General features: G+C 37.0%; 1 protein-coding gene across 1 annotated transcript in view; it reads right to left on the bottom strand.

The window, feature by feature from the left end:
* QRICH1 (glutamine rich 1) overlaps positions 1 to 17,509 on the bottom strand; it is a 77,647-nt gene that overhangs the window by 6,938 nt on the left and 53,200 nt on the right. Inside the window, exons 4-5 of the mRNA XM_074197913.1 lie at positions 2,457 to 2,634; positions 1,000 to 1,154 (exon numbers count right to left, since the gene is read on the bottom strand). Coding sequence (XP_074054014.1) covers positions 1,000 to 1,154; positions 2,457 to 2,634 — 333 coding nt within the window. The remainder of the gene's footprint in view (positions 1 to 999; positions 1,155 to 2,456; positions 2,635 to 17,509) is intronic.

Below are 17,509 nucleotides of genomic sequence, written 5' to 3' on the forward strand. Positions count from 1 at the left end.
TTTTATTCTCTCAGGACCATTATCATCTTTATCCATTTTTTCCTTTGATTTTCACAATCACCCCCATGAAGTACATATAGTAGTTATAATAGTGCCCATTTCACATTTAAGTGACATGCTGGAGGCAGCATGAAACAATGAAGTAGCACTGGGTTCAAATCCCATCTGGTGTTTGCTACCTGTGTGACTTTGGCCAAGTCACATCCACTCTAGAGCTTAGCTTCCTCCTCTGTACCTACCTTAGAGTGATAAAGACCTACATTCAAGTCTTGCCTCTGAAACAGAGTGGCAGTGTGACGCTGGACAAGTCATTTACCCTCAGTACCCCCAGGCAACTCTCTAAGTCCCCTAGACCAATGAAATCAAAGGTCCTGTTAAAACAAACAAAAACATGAGGAAGTTTGGACTAGATGGCCCCTGAAATCCTTTCTGGCTCTAGTTCTATGATCTATACAAATTATTTCAAGACCACACAGAAGTGGATCCCAAACTTCCTGTCTCATTTAGGACTATTTTTAACTATACTGTACTGCCTGTCCTATGTTGTGGTGTGTTTAAAATCTGTTTTCTGAAACTTAGGATTAAAATTTAATTCTCTCACTAAGCTTTGTAACAAAATGTCATAAATGTACCTAAGCTAAAACATCTTTCTTTAATGTAAGCCCATAATGCAAAATGTTATGCCTTTTCAATGGTTGGTTAAGAAAAAAGGCAGCTAAGTATAACAAACCATGGCTTAAAATGAACATGGGATATCTGTAAAGGATTTCATCAATTTCCATTAAATAAACAATTGTTAAGTAAAAACCCAAAGAATTATGACTGAGAAATAAATATTTGACTGATTGGCATTATATTACTTTGCTTTCACTGGGAAAAACCCCAAAGTATTCAGTTTGAATTAAAAACCCATGCACCCCTATTATTCTACCTTCAAACAAGTCCTAGCTGGAATTATGAGATAAAACACACAACTCTGGGAAGATTTTTGAATCCTACCTTCTGAATACATAGGAAGATATAGTATAGCACATCTGGGTCATATGGTTCACCTTCTCCATTTCGAGCCTCCCGTGTCATTAAGCATAGACCATAATTCAATTCTGCCACAGCTGAGGAGATAAGATCTTCCTGGAATCTCAGGAGCTGGCGACCTGAAAAGAAGTTATAAAGATGAACAAGTGGACCAGCTGTGCCTATGCCATTAAAAACCCTATCAAATTTAAGGTCTCCAGCAGATTCATTGTAACTAGCTATGACCAGGGCGTTTCTTCTTCCTGTTAAATTCTACTCCAGTACCAGTGGAGTATTATTACAGATTCAGAAGAGAAATTACCATTCCTATCAGAGGCACATAGGTAGCACAGTGAATATAGTGCTGGCCCTAGAATCAGGAAGGTCCGAGTTAAAATCTAGCCTTACACACTTAACTAGCTGTGTGATCTTGGGTAAGTCACGTAACCACTGTCTAATGTAAACCAAACTGTAAAATAGCATTGGCCTCTCATGAAGATTAAATTAGATACTATTTATAAAGTGTGGATTAAATGAGATATTTGTATAATTCTATTCATAGTAAGTGCTTAACAAATCCTTCTTTCTTTCCTTTTATTCCCTTTACCAGAGACTGGCAAAATACTTTTAAATTAATCCCCAAATGCCCAATTATACAGATGGTTTTTCCATACAAATCTAAGAGATGAAAGCAAAGAGATGGAGAACTTCAAAAAGTTCACATGGTCATTATAAGGCTGGGGGATAATAATAGCTGACAACAATGTAGTGCTTTAAAGTGTACTTTATTTGAGCTTTACAACTCTCCAGAGGAGAAATACTCTAGGGATGATAACTTGGAGATGTGATAACTTCAACTTGGAGGAGTTATGTGGCTTGTCTAAGTGATCACAGAACTTTAAGACTCCAAGTCCAAACCCTCTTTGCAGTACATAATGCTGTCTCTTGTTTGACCCCATCTTTCAGCAACAGCCAATAGTTTCTTATCTCTATCCTGCAGGTTCATCCACACAAGATAACTCCCTCACTTAGAATAATCTTGCCAGCTCTTGATCATTTGCCTCAAAACCAGACTGATTTGTAATTCAATCTAACTTTCAATATATACATTTGAGATGCATCTATACCAAAGGAAACAAAATGTTAATAGGTTAGCATGAAATAATAATTCAAGGTCTTCAAACAAGTGGTTAGCAGGACAATCCTGTAGTATCTACAAAGCCTGCTATGATCAATTCCATGAATCTCTTAAATCATTTGGGAAGTATTTGTTTTTTCTCCCCAAGAATATGACTGAACTAATCTGGGATTGTAAAAAGGAAAAATAATCTATCCCATAAAACCTGCTTTTGTTGCTCCTCTCTCCCCATTTCTCTGCCCTCTTACATTTCCAGGAGTAAAAAAGTGAGTTGATGTGAAACTACCAAGCCCCAAATACTTACGGCCAATGGGTGCAAGACGGTTCTGGGCATCCTTCTCCAGTTCAGCATTCTTAGTCTGGGCCCAGCTTTTCCAGACTTCAAGACCTTCTTCTGGCTTCAGAGAATTGGGAAGTAGGAGCTCTGGTGAAGGCTGTGGCTGAGCTTGTGGCTCAACTTCAGCAACTTGGACGGTTTGAGCCTATGAGAGAGAATTCACAAAGCATCACAATCCTGGGCTCTCTCAGAAATCAGATGAGCTCTGCCAATGACTCCACTGTGTCACTTTGGATAAATTCTTTCCCCACCCAGGTCTTGATTTCCTTATTTCTAAGAAGGGGAGGAACTAAGGTATATTATTTTAGTAATTGGTTTCCTTTGTGATCTTACGTATTTTATTTTAGGAATTTAAAAAAAAGCATTGTTCTGAGGAGTTCACAGGCCATACCAAATTGTCAAAGGGGTTCATGATAAAAAAAAGGAAAAAAGAAAAAAAGTTAAGAATCTCTAGATTAAATGGTCTCTAAGGTTCCACCAAAATCTAATGCTGATTGAATGATTGAATTGATGACTGAATCCTTAAAACAAGCTAGAGCATGAGTATCATTCTTCTCTTATGCATTAGGTTTAAGAATACAGCTTAGCTCTCTGAGCTCTTTTTATATCTAAAAAGCTACTTAAAGCCCTTCAATTCTCTTCCTCAATGAAAAGATTCTTTTGCCCTTAAAAAGGCCACTAAGTAAAATCATACTTTGTTATAATCAACAAAATCTTTCTTATGGCTCACATTCCCAATGGAATTAACCCTAAAATTTTATTATTGCCCTAGAACAAACAGAAAAGAATATGGCTACTGGAGATGGAAAGTGACTAACATTTTATCCATTCTCTGGTACACAGATGAAAAATAGTCTTTCACAAGTTATTTTTAGTAAGTTTATACAGAGATAGGCTGTCCTCTGCTGGAGGAAAAACAAGACTACTATTGTAGAAACCGAACTAGTATTTGATATAAGCAAATAAGCCCAAGTATATGGACACCAGTTTCCACAATTTTTTTTAAGACCCAAAAACCATGAACAGTGGTTTTGGAAACAGCAGTTAGTAGTAAACTCAATCTTAGATTTTCCCCATATTTCCTTTACCCTGAATTGAAAAAAAAAATCTTTTATGCAACCTTTTGTACCATATAACACAATATCATACTTAAATGTTACATATTCTGGGTCTCACTCTCCCATGTTGATAATTTAGTCTGGTCCTTTCAAAAGGATGTCCAGGTCATTTGTCCAATTCATGTAAAGCAGAAAAGCTAGGATTTAAATGAACATTTTCTGACTTCAAACTCAGCATCCTTTCCATTATACCAGATATTTTGTCCAAATAAATGGATTTACATATGACGATAATAAATAGTTTCTCTCTGGCCTAATTTCCTTACTTCTAGTTTAAAATAAGAACAAAGAAAATGAAAGGATACATGTCTATTTTTATTACTAATTCAAAAGGTAGATAGTTTTTCACAAAAAAAGTGGGGAGTCTAAATCTTATAGGGTTAACAATGGAATTCTGATGCATTTACAGCAAACCATTTTCAATCATATATCTGTTTTATATTTTCAAAGATTTTGGATATCAGAGATTCTGTAATACAAAAATTTTCCCAAATTAAATTTTCCTTCTCATCTTAGATACAATGAACAACAAAAGATAAGAACAGGTTTTCTGAATAAAATGGCTTCTTGAATAGTGGTTCTAATACCTTTACTCTAGGAAAAATCTAAAATAGCACCAGATTAAAAAAAACAAGATTAAGAAATACAATAAAGAACTTCTTATGGCAGAACTGAGTAATAAGTTAACCAGAAGCCTGAAGACAACAGAAAAGACAAGTACCAGAAAAGTCAGTGCTCTTGTTCAAGCAAATAAATAAGCTAAGAGCCTCTCAGAAGACTCAATAATGAGCCAGATACCTGTGTGGACTGCAAAGCTCTGTATGCTGAAGCAGTAAGTAGTAAAAGTACAAGCTTATCAGTCCCCCACCTTCCCTACCTGAGAAAGCCTCATCAGGGTGGCTGAAAACCATCAAAACCACTAAGAGAAAACAGTAACAAGAATGGTATGCCTACATTCTGGAGTATCAACTCACTCAAGTCATAAGATGTAATTAGAGGGGCTAAAGATCAATGAACCTTAAACCAGAAAAAGCCAGAAGGTCTAACCAGGGGATGCTGAGGTTAGTTCAAAAGCTAAGGGAATAACAGTAACATGGGGTGATGGTGATAATCAACTTTGATGGACTTGCTGATTCCATCAGCGCAACAACCAGGGACAATTTTGGACTATCTGCAATGAAGAATGCCATCTGTATCCAGAGAAGGAATTGTGAAGTTTAAACAAAGACTATTACCTTCAATTTAGAAAAGAAAAAAACACCCGTTATCTTATTATGTAATTTTGGTATCTCTTATACTTTATTCTTCTTCCTTAAGGATATGATTTCTCTCTTATCACATTCAACTGAGATCAATGTATACCATGGAAACAATGTAAAGAATGCCTTCTCTAGGGAGTAAGGGGAGAGAAGCAAGAATAGGGGGAAAATTGTAAAACTCAAAATAAATAAAATCTTTCTTAAAAAAAAAAAAGAACCAAGGGAAGAGACCATATAGGGTCAACAACACTCCCAAAAACAAAGCAGGGAATGATGACACCTGGTCCTGGCACAAAGACCTCAATTCAGGAAATAATGTTGAAAACTATCTTTACATGTAATTGAAAAAAAATTGGAAGAAAGGCTTAGCATGAAAAGTACAGTATTCCTAAAGTAACACTAGAATAGATTAAACAGCAATCAATGACTATATGAGACAGCAAGAAATATGAATAGAAAACCAAAAAACTGAAAATAACAAGAGCAAGTAAAATAATTATCAAAATAGCAGATGTAGAAAACCAGTCAAGGAGGAATAATTTTAGAATTATCAAACTCCTGAAAACAACTAATTAAACCTCAAAATTAAAGGTCACACTATTTCTTAGAATAATTAGCAGTATCTACCTGAAACCATCAACAAACATTATATTCAATGGGGAGAGGCTAGAGGCATTCCCAATAAGATCGGGGTGAAACAAGGATGCCCATTATCACCGCTACTATTCAATATCGTATTAGAAATGTTAGCTTCAGCAATTAGAGAAGAAAAAGAAATTGAAGGAATTATAACTGGGAAGGTAGAAACAAAACTCTCACTCTTTGCAGATGACATGATGGCATACCTAGAGAATCCCAAAAATCATCCAAAAAACTACTAGAAACAATTAGCAATTTTAGCAAAGTTGCAGGACATAAAATAAACCCTCATAAATCCACAACTTTCATATATATGAATAGCAAGATACAGCAGGAAGAATTAGAAAGAGAAATCCCATTCAAAGTAACCTCAGAGAATACAAAATACCTGGGAGTCAATTTGCCAAGGCAAACTCAAAACTTTTTGAAAACAATTATAAAACACTTCTCACACAAATTAAATCAGATTGGGCAAACATCAACTGCTCATGGATAGGTACAGCTAAAATAAACTACCAAAGTGCAAAAGAAGGTGGCTTAGCCCTACCTGATCTAAAACTACATTATAAATCATCAGTCATAAAACTAGTGGCTAAGAAATAGAGTGGTGGAACAGTGGAATAGACTAGGGGCAATAGCAGGAAACAATTATAGTAATCTGCTGTTTGATAAACCCAAAGAGTTCATCTATTGGGAATAAAAACTCTCTCTCTTTGACAAAAACTGCTGGGAAAATTGGAAATTAGTATGGAAGAAACTTAGATTAGATCAATACCTCACACCCTATACCAAGATCCAAATGGATACAGGATTTAGACATAAAAAACAATACTATAAGCAAATTAGAAGATCAAGGACTAGTTTACCTGTCAGATCTATAGAAAGGGAAGCAGTTTATGACTAAGGAAGAGATGGAGAACATCACTAAAAACAAACTAGATGATTTCGATTACATTAAATTAAAAAGCTTTTGTACAGATAAAACCACGGTAACCAAGATCAAAAGAAATGTAGTAAACTGGAAAACAATCTTTATAACTAATGTTTCTGACAGAGGAGTCATTTCTAAAATATACAATGAACTGAGTCATAAAAAAAGCCATTCTCCAATTAACAAATGGTCAAAGGATATGCAAAGGCAATTTACAGATGAGGAGATTAAAGCAATCCACAGTCATATGAAAAACTGCTCTAAATCATTAATTTTTTTTTGTTTTTACAAGGCAAATGGGGTTAAGTGGCTTGCCCAAGGCCACAAAGCTAGGTAATTATTAAGTGTCTGAGACCGGATTTGAACCCAGGTACTCTTGACTCCAAGGCCGGTGCTTTATCCACTACACCACCTAGCCACTCCTAAATCATTACTTATTAGAGAAATTCAAATTAAAGCTTCTCTGAGGTACCACCTCACACCTCTCAGACTGGCCAATATGACCAGAAAGGATAACAATCACTGTTGGAAGGATTGTGGGAAATCTGGGACACTAATACATTGTTGGTGGAGCTGTGAACTCATCCAACCTTTCTGGAGAGAAATTTGGAACTACACCCAAAGGGCAACAAAAATGTGCATACCCTTTGATCCAGCAACACCACCACTAGGTCTATACCCTGAAGAGATGATGAAAAAAGAGTAAAAATACATCACTTGTACAAAAATATTCATAACATGCCTGTTTGTGGTGGCAAAGAATTGGAAATCAAGTAAACATCCTTCAATTGGGGAATGGCTTAACAAACTGTGGTATATGTATGTCACGGAACACTATTGTTCTATTAGAAACCAGGAGGGAAGTCTGGAGGGATTTGCATGAACTGATGCTGAGTGAGATGAGCAGAACCAGAAAAACACTGTACACCCTAACAGCAACATGAGAATGATGTTCAACCTTGATGGAGTAGTTCATTCCATCAGTGCAACAATCAGGGACAATTTTGGGCTGTCTGCAATGGAGAATACCATCTGTATCCAGATAAAGAACCATGGAGTTTGAAAAAGTCCAAGGACTATTTCCTTTAATTTAGAAAAAATAAACTGATTTATTGTCTGATCTTGTTATCTCTTATACCTTATGTTTCTTCCTTAAGGATATGATTTCTCTCTCATCTCACTCAATTTGGATCAATGTATAACATGGAAACAATGTAAAGACTGACAAACTGTCTTCTGTTGGGGGGTGGGGGGAAGGAAGTAAGATTAGGGGAAAAAATTTAAAACTCAAAATAAATAAAATTTTTAATAGAAAATAATGGAACCTCAGACAAAAATTCTCCCAGAAGTATACAGAACCCAGAACTAACATAAAGTCCAAAGTCAAGAAATATGCTTGAAAGAAGACAAAACCCCCCCAAAAAAACCCAAGATACCATAGTGAGATACATAAGATCTAAAATAAGGGAAAAGTACATCTACAAGCAACTTCCCAAAAGGGAAAGAAAAAAGTAAGCTGGAGACAAACCCAATAACAATTCAAAAAAGAGTTGAAAAATATTAAATAAAAAAGCAAAAAGAAAATGAATATAAAAAGCCTTATTAAAAGATTACTTTTTAGAAAAAGAAATTGGGGCGGCTAGGTGGCGCAGTGGATAGAGCATTGGCCTTTAAGTCAGGAGTACCTGAGTTCAAATCCAGTCTCAGACACTTAATAATTGCATAGCCGTGTGGCCTTGGGCAAGCCACTTAACCCCATTGCCTTAAAAAAAAAAAAAGAAAGAAAAGGAAATTTAACAGTTTAGTTAAAAAGCTTACAAAACCTTAATGAAGAAAACTGCTTGAAAACTAGAATTTGTCAAAGGACCCTGATGATGTTATGACACTTTTTTGAGACATCAAGAAATAATAAAACCAAGGTGAAAGACTAAAAAACAATTGAAAATGTGAAGTATTACATAGGAATAATTATTGACCTCAAAAATAGATGAATTCAAGAACCGTGGTGTTACAAAAAGGCTAAGATTTAGCAGCAAAGAATTTAGAATCATAAACAAAAATAATCAAACCAGAAAATTTAAATACAATCTTAAAAAGTGAAAGAAATCAATATTTAATGAAAGAGGATTTTCATGAATTCCTAAGAAAAAGGCCAGAGCTGAACAGAAAAAAGGACATTAAAAAAAAAGGTTCATCCAGAGAAATATGCACTGTTACAGCAACATGGGGGGTGTGTGTGTGTGTGTGATGATCAACCTTAATGGACTTGCTCATTCCATCAATAATCAGGGACAATTTTAGAGTACCTGCAATGGAGAATACCACCTGTATCCAGAAAAAGAACTGTGGAGTTTAAAACAAAGACCAAAGTCTATTACTTTTAAATAAAAAAGTGTTTTATGGAGGGGGCAGAGCCAAGATGGTGGCCTGAAGGGGGGGATTCCTGAAAACTCCTTTGCCTAAAAACTCCAAAAGCCATCAAATTATGACTCTTGCCAAAATTTAGAGGGGCCAGTTTCCAGACCTCTTGGCCCAGGAATCATTGGAGACAGCTGAAAGGGATGGTATGAGAACTCTGTTGCATGAGAGTGTGTGTGGAGCGGAGCTCAAGCCTCAGAGCAGCCCTGCAGTGAGAACCTGCAGCGGGAGTCAGAAGAGCCCCTCTGCATGACCAGAGCTCTCAGACCACAGACATTAAGGGGGTCGGGGGGGGGGGGACTACAGAGGTCTCTCTGCTTTTCCTGGGGCAGGACTCAGCTGTTTGCCCACATTCAGATCCAGGATGCAGTCTGGACGCCCACAACACTAACACAGCTAAGCAGGGACCCTACTCACAGGTTCAGGGCATAGGGGACAGCCTGAACACAGGCAAGAGAGTAGTTAGAGCCTCTAATAAAACTTTGGAGGAATTGAGGTCTCTGTGGGTTGTCCCCCCAAACTCCCAAAGCCGTGGAAGTGCAATAAATAAGTCACAGGCTAAGGAAATGAGCAAACAACAGAAAAAGAAGAATCTGACCATAGAAAATTACTTTGGTCCCATAAAAGATCAAAATACATACTCAGATGACAACAAAATTGAAGCTTCTGTGTCCAAAACCTCCAAGAGAAATAGAAAATGGGCTCAGGCTATGGATGGGCTCAACAAAGACTTTGAAAAGCAATTAAGGGAGGTAGAGGAAAAATTGGGAGGAGAAATGAGAGTGATGCAGATAAATCATGAAAACCAAGTCAGCAACTTGGTTAAAGAAATACCAAAAAAATACTTAGAAAATAACATTAAAAAACAGTTTAGTCCAAATGGGAAAAAAAGCATCACAAAAGGCAAATGAGAAAATGCCTTGAAAAGGCAACAAAATAGGATCAAAATACTCAGTCGGAAGAGCTCCTGCATCTAAAGACTCCAATAAAAAACAGAAATTGGGCTCAGGCTATGACAGAGCTCAAAAAACAATTTGAAAATCAAATGAGTGAGTTAGAAGAAAAACTCAAAAAAGAAATGAGAGAGATGCAGGAAAAACATGAAAATGAAGTCAGGAGCTTAGTCAAGGAAATCCAAAAAAATGCTGAAGAAAATAGCATGCTAAAAACCAGCTTAGGTCAAATGGATAAAACAGTTCAAAAAGTTATTGAGGAGAAGAATGTTTTAAAAAGCAAAACTGGCCAGATGGAAAAAGAGATAAGAAAACTCTCTGAGGAAAACAAATCCTTCAGACAAAGAATAGAACTCAGGGAAATTCATGAATTTATGAGAAATCAGGACTCAATACTTCAAAACCAAAAAAAAATGAAAAATTAGAAGAAAATGTAAAACATCTCATTGTAAAAACAACTGATATGGAAAACATATTTAGGAAAGATAATTTAAATATTATTGGAATACCTGAAAGTCAGGATCAGGAAAAGAGCCTTGACATCATTTTCTCTCTCTTTTTAAGGTATTTTGCAAGGCAAATGGGGTTAAATGGCTTGCCCAAGGCCACACAGCTAGGTAATTATTAAGTGTCTGAGACTGGATTTGAACCCAGGTACTCCTGACTCCAGGGCCTGTGCTCTATCCACTGCACCACCTAGCTCTCCTGATTTGTTTTCTTGAACTGTCTCTCTTTGTTAAAGGGAAAGGGGTCCCTACACTGGGAAATTACTGTTGTAAAAGGTATATTGAAACTTTTTAAATAAGGTGAAGTTGTAGTGTCTGAGACCAGATTTGAACCCAGGTACTCCTGACTCCAGGGCCAGTGCTTTATGCACTAAGCCACCTAGCCGCGCCCTTGACATCATTTTCAAAGAATTAGTACAGGAAAATTGCCTTGATATGCTAGAAGCAGAGGGCAAAATAGAAATGCAGAGAATCCACCGATCCCCCCTGAGAAAAAGATCCCCAAAAAACAACCCCTAGGAATATTATAGCCACGTTCCAGAACTCCCAAGTCAAAGAGAAAATATTACAAGCAGCCAGAAGGACACAATTCAAATACCGAGGAGCTGCAATCAGGAGCTCACAGGACTTAGCAGCAACTACATTAAAAGCTCATAGGGCTTGGAATATAATATACCGGAAGGCAAAAGAGCTTGGAATGCAACCAAGAATCAACTACAGAGCAAAAATGAATGTCCTCTTCCAGGGAAAAAGATGGACTTTCCATGAAACAGGGGAATTTCAAATGTTCCTGTAGGAATGGCCAGAGCTGAACAGAAGGTTTGATCTTCAAATACAGGACTCAGGTGAAGCATAGAGATTGGAGAAGGGGAAAAAATGATGATGAACTGCATGTATTCCTGCATAGAAAAATGACACTGATAATACTCATATGAACCTTCTCAGTTAATAGAGCAGGTAGAAGGAGCATTTATAGTTGAAGCACAGGAGAAAACTGAATTTGAAGATAAAATATGGTGTAAAAATGGAGTCAATAGAAAAAGGGAAATGTAAAGGGAGAAAGAAAAAGGAGAGGGGGAATAGGCCAAGATATTTCATATAATATTTTTCTTTATTACAATGACATGGAAGGGGGGAAAGGCAAGGGGGAATGAGGGAATCTTCACTCTCATCAGAGGTGGCTAGGAGAGGAAAAAACATATACTCAATGGGGTATAGACATCTGGAGTAGAAAGGGGGGGGATGGGGGGATGTGAGTGATGGAGGAGAGGATGGACCATGGGGGGACAGTGGTCAGATATATCACATTTTCTTTTTTATTTCTCGCAAGGGGCTGGGATTGGATGGCCTGTCCGGGACCATAGGGCCAGTTGGATGCTGGGCCTAAGGAGTGGTATGGGGCTCAGGGCCTCTTGGCCCCAGGGCCAGGGATCTGTCTGCTGCGCCACTCAGCTACCCTACAGCAGAGTCAGAGTGAAAGGAAAGAGAAAATATAGTACATGGTAGTGGAGAAATATGAAAGGAGGGAGTTGCGATCAGCAATGGCAATGGTGGAAAAATATGGAAGTAACTTTTGTGATGGACTTATCATAAAGAATGTGATCCACGCGTGACAGAGTTGTTGGTGTTAGAGCAAAGACTGAAGGACATTTTTTTTATTATTATTTTTTTGGGGGGGTGCAAGGCAAATGGGGCTGGGTGGCCTGCCTGGGGACGCATAGCAGGGTGACCATTGGGTGTCTGAGGCCAGATTTGGATCCAGGTGCTCCTGGCTCAAGGGCCAATGCTCTGACCGCCATCTAGCCACCCCTATTATTACTATTTATTTTTATTTTGGGTCTTTTTTTTCTTTTTTGGTTTTTGCAGGGCAGTGGGGTTGGGGTGGCTTGCATGTCACACGGCTGGGTGGTTGTTGGGTGTATGGGGCCAGATATGGGTTCGGGTGCTCCTGGCTCCAGGGCTGGTGCTCCGTCTATTGTGCAACCTGGCCATACCTACAATTATTACTATTATTTTTTTAATTTTAATTTTTTTCTCTCCCCATTACTTTATCGCTCAAGCAAGTCTCTATTTTTTTGGGAGGAGGGGGTATTTTGTTTACTCTTAAAAAAGAATATTTTATTAATGTATAAAAAAACATTTGTACAAAATGAGAATATTAAAAAAAAAGAGAAAGATCCAGGGGGGAAAAAAGTAAATATAAAAGAGTAATTAGAAGGAGCATATATAGACAAGGCACAGGAAGGAGCCGAATATAACAGTATAATATAGAGAAAAGATGGAGTCAATGTGTGATAAATGAAAGAACTGGGAGGAAGAGAAAGAAAAGGAAGAAAGGGCTAAGATATTTCACATAAGAGTCAAGAAAAAAGCTTTTACAATGGAGTGGAATGGGGAAAGACAAGGGGGAATGAGTGAGCCTTCATTCTCATCAGAAATGGTTCAGAGAGGAAATAACATAGAAATCTATCTTACCATAGAGAAAAATGAGAGGAAAGGGATGGGATAAAGGGGAATGGGGGGGGGGGGGACAAAGGGGGGAGTAGGTGTTAGAAGAGAGGGAAGATACAACACATTTTTTTTTTTGCAAGGCAAATGGGATTAAGTGGCTTGCCCAAGGCCACACAGCTAGGTATTTATTAAGTGTCTGAGACTGGATTTGAACCTGAGTACTCCTAACTCCAGGGCCGGTGCTTTATCCACTGTGCCACCTAGCCGCCCCTACAACACACTTCTGGACAGGGACAAGATGAAAGGAGAGAGAGAGGGAGAATGGAATACATGAGAGTGGAGAGGAATAGAACAGAGGAAAATACAGCTAGTGATAGAAACTGTGGGGAAAAATATTGAAGCAACTTCTCTGGTGGCTAAGATGGGGAGGGCAATGCATCCCAGAAGCAGAACAATTGGAATCTCAACACAGACTGAGGTACACTTCACCCCCCCCCACTATTCTTGAGATTTCTCATCTTTTTTTGGGGAAGGGGTTTATGATTACTCTCCCGACAAGATTATTGTAATAACATAAACAAAAAGAAAAGTGTCTTATGTACTACATAATTCTGCTATCTCTAATATTTTATTTTCTCCTCAAGGATATGATTTCGCTCTCAACACATTCAATTTTGATCAATGAAAAATTATGGAAAACAATGGAATGATTATCAGACTGCCTTCTGTGGGGGTGGGGTGGGGGAGGGAAGGAGGGTCGGGGAAAAATTGTAAAATTCAAAATCTTACATAAAACGATAAGGTAGAGAAACTACTATCAAATTAATTGTAAAGCAAATAAAATATATTTTTAAAAAAGTTCACACATACTTTACATGACTGAGAAATTTTAATGGACTAAACAAGATTAAATAGTTTTACATGCTTATTATATAGGAGAACAATACATGAAACCTTTTAACACTTTATTATCACCATGAGTTATAAAGAAACTCTAAAGAGACAGAGAGTCTGAGTATGATTCTAATGTCTGGAAACTACAAAAAGCAGAATGGAAGAGTAAGGAGGGAAGGGGAGAAAGAATGGAGAAAAAACAAGTCTCAAATATAAAGGGGATGAGGAGCAAGGAAGAGTATTCATAAAACAGTATGCAGGAGGAAGAAGTGGGCAACACTTGAACCCCCTCCCATGTAAACTAGTTAAAGGAAGGAAAAATATACAAAACAATACACAAAAAACACACGCAGAAATATAAGGAGATGGGCACATAAATTCATTTTTTCTGAGAAGGGAAATAGGAGGGAAACTGGTTAAGTATGGGATACTTATATGGGAATGAGAGGAAGCATAGAAGAAGGATTCACTAGATAGAAACAAACCAGTATTTAAAAAAAGGGACGAGAGAGAGGGGCAGCTAGGTGGCGTAGTGGATAAAGCACCAGCCTTGGAGTCAGGAGTACCCGGGTTCAAATCCGGTCTCAGACACTCAGACACTCAAAAGACACCTAGCTGTGTGGCCTTGGGCAAGCCACTTAACCCCATTTGCCTTGAAAAAAAAAAAAAGGGAAGAGAGAGAGAGAGAGAGAGTGTGTGTGAGTGTATAACAGGATGGAAAAAGTAACCATACTTGTGAATGAACTCACTCACCCATAAAATGAAAAGGAGAATGGATGAGAAACCAGAATTCAACAATATGCTATTTGCAAGAAACACATTTGAATCTATTAGGGTGATGGAGCTGAATATATCTGCTTTAGCTGAAGCAATTATGATGTTGGACAAAGAAAAAGTAAATATAGACTTAAAAGAGGAAACAAACTATATTTTTTGCTAAAAATTACCAAAGAAAATGAATTATCTATATTGTACATATATGTCCCAAATGACATAGCATATAAATTTTTAAAGGGAAAAATTAAACAAGTTACAGGAGAAAAGTAAAAGCATAAAAAGTGGGAGACCTCAGTTTGAATCTTTCAGACCTAAAAACATCTAAGTATAAAATAGCAAGAAAGAATTTAAGGAGGGGTGCCTAGGTGGCACAGTGGATAGAGTACCCGCCCTGGAGTCAGGAGTACCTGAGTTCAAATCTGGTCCCAGACACTTAATAATTACATAGCTGTGTGGCCTTGGGCAAGCCACTTAATCCCACTGCCTTGCAAAAAACACCAAAAAAAATTTTTAAGGAGAATAAAATTTTAGAAAAGAAAAATGGGATACATTACTAGGTAAATGGGGAATAGAAATACACCTCTTTCTAAGCTGTGTATGGCACCTTCATAAAAACTGAAACAACAACATAAAAACTGACAAAAATCAGAAAGTAAACATATCAAAATGAATATAAAGGCAGAGGGACTATAATATATTATTTCTAATTAACTGGAGTGCATAAGAAAAAAATATAAACAAAAAAGAATGGGACAAGTAGGAAACATGTGGTTCTCTTCTCTGTACTGGCTAAAAGGTTGGGAATTCTACCTACAATTCTATCTACCCATAAAGATATAGAACTACAGAAGATTCAAATCAGAAATACATAGAAATATGGAAGGGGATAGTTTAAAACAGATTAAAAGTGATATAGAAATTATTGGGGGGCTCATAATTGGGCCTTGGATGAAAAACTGTGGCACAAAAACATTTAATAAAATATTAATGTGCTGTAAGAGTACCTGGGGTTCAAATCCGGTCTCAGACACTTAATGATTACCTAGCTGTGTGGCCTTGGGCAAGCCATTTAACCCCATTTGCCTTGCAAAAACCTAAAAAAAAAAAAAAAGACAAAAAAGGAAAGCAAAACCAGAATTACTAATCAATGCACTGGAAAAGCCCCAAAATATGCAATGTGTAGAACCTGTGGACCTGTAATTATAATGAAGAAATGAATGGAAGTGTTCTCTTGTGCCTTTTCTTTTGATTCATGCTTGATTTTTTTTTTGCAAGGGTTAAGTGGCTTGCCCAAGGCCACACAGCTAGGAAATCATTAAGTGTGGGAGGCTGGATTTGAACTCAGGTACTCCTGACTACAGGGCCAGTGCTCTATCTACTGTGCCACCTAGCTGCCCCCCGATAATTTAAAAAAAAATAATTTTGCAACTTTTATTTTTGCTTTTGTGTGTGGTTCTTGCCATTTAAATTATTGTGCTCAATGCATGTATTATTTTTTTGTTTCTGCTGGTCTAACCCTGTTCCAATTCTTTTTGATCTCTCTATACATTTACCACATTCATCATTTCTTACAGCAAGATTAACATTACATTATATTCACATACCAGAATTGGGGTTTGTTTTTTTTCCTCAACAGACTTCTACTTTTTTCTACTTTTTTTCCTTTCATAAAAAGTTCTGCTATATATTTGGTGTGTATGGGGTCTGTTCTTATTTCATCATCATGTGTACCACCCATGTGTCTATCTTCCTATAACCCCTCCAAGACTATTACCATCTTTTATAATTTTTGCTAATTTTTAGAGTGTTTTTGGATTTGCATTTCTCTTATTAGTAGGAATTTGAAGCATTCTTTTTTTTTTAAGATTTTAAGGGAATGGGGTTAAGTGGCTTGCCCAAGGCCACCTGGCTAGGTAATTATTAAGTGTCTGAGGTCACATTTGAACCCAGGTACTCCTGACTCCAAGGCCGGTGCTCTATCCACTGTGCCACCTAGTTGCCCCATGAAGCATTCTTTAGAAAACAATTTGTTCACATCCTTTTGACCACTGTTGGTCAAAGGTTTTTTTAAGTTTTATGTGAGCGTGTACATACATATGTATGTGTATGTATGTTTTAAAATTGTTAATACATCTTGGCTACCAAACTTTCATCACAGAAATTTAATAAAAACTTTTCCCTAGTGATGTGTTCATCTTCTTTTCTGAGGTATATTGATTTTACCTGTACAACAGTTTTTTAGTCATGTAATTCTGTTTTATCTTTTGTAATTTTCTCTATTTCTTATTTTTCTGAAATACAGCTCCTAACCATATTTGTAAGTGGTTATAATATGCTTTTCTCTAATTTTTTAGAAAGTATGATATATGAATGTCATATATCCTTTTAGAAAGTACTGTGGAATCTTGCACATGAATCTAATAGATTGAGCCCCAGGTATTTTATGCATTTTATAGTTATTTGAAATGGTATTTATCTTTTTATTATTGTCTCTTGGATTTTGTTACCATTATCTAGAAATTCAGCAGGGTTTTGAGGGTTTAAGTCTTCTATTTTGCTGAAAGATATTACTTGTCTAGGAGGCACAAAGCAATGGCCCTGGAGTCAGGAGTACCTGGGTTCAAATCCAGTCTCAGACACTCTAGTGTGTGGCCTTGGGCAAGCCACTTAACCCTATTTGCCTTTCAAAAACCTAAAAAGAAAAAAATATATATTATTTGTCTAGTATCTTTGTTGATTCCCCAGAATTCTCTAAATGTATCATCCTATATCATCAGCAATTAGGGATAATTTTACCTCTTTAGCTTTATCCCTTTAATTTTCCTTATCTTATTGCTCTTGCTAGCATTTACATAACTATCTCAAATAATATTCAGAGCATATTTTATCTCTCTGTATTTAATGGAAAAGGTTCTATTGCAGCTGATTGCATGGACAAGGTTTTATTTGATATTTTGGAAGGATATTTGTTTATGATACTTGGTCTAAAGTTCTCCTGTGTTTTATCCTTCCCTGGTTTAGAGATTAGGACTACATTTGTCTTATAAAAGGATTTTGGCAGAGTGCTTTCTTTC

The sequence above is a fragment of the Macrotis lagotis genome, chromosome 8 (assembly GCF_037893015.1).
Source record: "Macrotis lagotis isolate mMagLag1 chromosome 8, bilby.v1.9.chrom.fasta, whole genome shotgun sequence".
Taxonomy (NCBI): domain Eukaryota; kingdom Metazoa; phylum Chordata; class Mammalia; order Peramelemorphia; family Peramelidae; genus Macrotis; species Macrotis lagotis.